The sequence below is a fragment of the Arachis ipaensis genome, chromosome B05 (genome assembly GCF_000816755.2).
Source record: "Arachis ipaensis cultivar K30076 chromosome B05, Araip1.1, whole genome shotgun sequence".
Classification (NCBI taxonomy): domain Eukaryota; kingdom Viridiplantae; phylum Streptophyta; class Magnoliopsida; order Fabales; family Fabaceae; genus Arachis; species Arachis ipaensis.
This window is the reverse complement of record NC_029789.2, coordinates 79,211,961-79,213,608: the sequence shown is the minus strand read 5'-3', so window position 1 is coordinate 79,213,608 and position 1,648 is coordinate 79,211,961. Positions and strand designations below refer to the sequence as shown.

At 39.4% G+C, this 1,648-nt stretch overlaps 1 protein-coding gene across 1 annotated transcript; it reads left to right on the top strand.

Moving 5' to 3' along the window:
• LOC107640735 lies at positions 681-1,346 on the top strand. Its single transcript, XM_016344237.1, has one exon. The coding sequence runs from the start codon at positions 681-683 to the stop codon at positions 1,344-1,346; it is 666 nt and encodes a 221-aa protein (XP_016199723.1).

The following is a 1,648-nucleotide window of genomic DNA, read 5'->3' as shown; positions in this document are numbered from 1 at the left end:
AAATACATCAAAGCATCGAATGGAATTAAAGTGAATTAAAATCACCAATTTAAGGGCCTAAAGAGCATGTTTTTACACTTAAGCACAATTCAAGGGAGAATTACAAAACCATGCTATTTCGTTGAATAAATGTGGGAAAAGGTGATAAAATTTCCTAAAATAAGCACAAGATAAACCACGAAATCGGGGTTTATCAGCTAACCAGTAAAAACCATGAAGCTTCACTACGGAATCTAGAGAGGCAAATTGGCCAATTGTCCAAGCAAACAGTGGCAGAAAGAGCACCCAATGCATTACCAAGTGACACCATTTCCAATCCAAAAGAAGAATGCAAAGCAATCCAATTAAGGAGTGGAAGAACCTTGTTAAATGACAAAGAAACTAACAAGAGGCCAGTTGAGAATGATGAGGCTAGCAGCAAGGAAGAAGTGACACTCAAATACAAGCAAGACCAAGAAAAGCTCAAGGAGAAAGAGGAACAACCACAAACTTCAAAGAAGGGAAAACAAGTGATGGAGGAGCAATCACAAGAACAGAGGAAAATGGTGAAGCCTTACACTCCTCCTCTACCATATCCTCAAAGATTTCAGAAGGAGATCAAGGATCAACAATTTCCTAAGTTCCTAGAAGTTTTCAAGAAGCTGGAAATCAATATTTTACTTGCTGAAGCATTGGAGCAGATGCCTCTGTATGCAAAATTCCTAAAGGAGCTTATCAACAAGAAGAGGAGCTTGAATGAAAAAGAGACAGTGATCTTGATACAAGAATGCAGTGCAATGATCCAAGAAGGCATCCCACCAAAACTCAAAGACCCTAGGAGCTTCTTCTTGCCTTGTACCATTGGTAACATAATCATTGACAAGGCACTGTGTGATTTAGGATCCAGTATCAACCTGATGCCTTTGTCTATGATGAGAAGGCTATCTATAGAAGAAGTGAAGCCTACACAGATGTCATTGGAGCTAGCAGATAGATCTCTGGTAATTCCCAAGGGGGTGTTTGAAAATCTCTTGGTCAGAGTAGGGAAATTCATATTTCCAGCAGATTTTGTAATCCTGGACTTAGGTGAAGAGGGGAATGACTCTATTATATTGGGAAGACCTTTTCTGGCCATAGTAAGGGCTATCATTGATATGGAACAAGGAGAAATGACTTTGAGGGTAAATGATGAGAAGATCACTCTAAATGTCTTCCAAGAAATACAATATACTGTTGAAGAGAAAAGCTGCATGAGGGCTAAAGAAGAAGACTTGCTTTGGAAAGAAAAACCCCGTGAAGCACTCATCAGCTCACCTGTGAAGCAAGAGATGGACAGTGGAGAAGAAAAAAGGGAAAGGAAGATGTAAAGAATGAGAAGAGAAGGCAGGAAGAAAGTGAAGAGTTGATCATAAGGAAGATAGACCCTGATATAAAGCCTGCTGTAAAGACAGAAGAGCCACCAAAGAAAGGAAAGAAGAGCAAGAAAAGGATTCCAAAAGGGTGGAGAAACAAAAAAATCCCAACAGAAGAATTCTCTAAAGGAGACAAAGTGCAATTAATATACCAACAGTTAGAGACAGGCCCACAAAATGATAATTATTACACTGTCAATAAGATCCTCTCATTGGAGTATATAGAGATTGATCATCAAGGCACGGGAAGAAGGCTC

Coding starts and splice junctions, on each gene's coding strand:
- LOC107640735 (XM_016344237.1), top strand. CDS start 681: ATGCCTCTGTATGCAAAATTCCTAAAGGAGCTTATCAACAAGAAGAGG.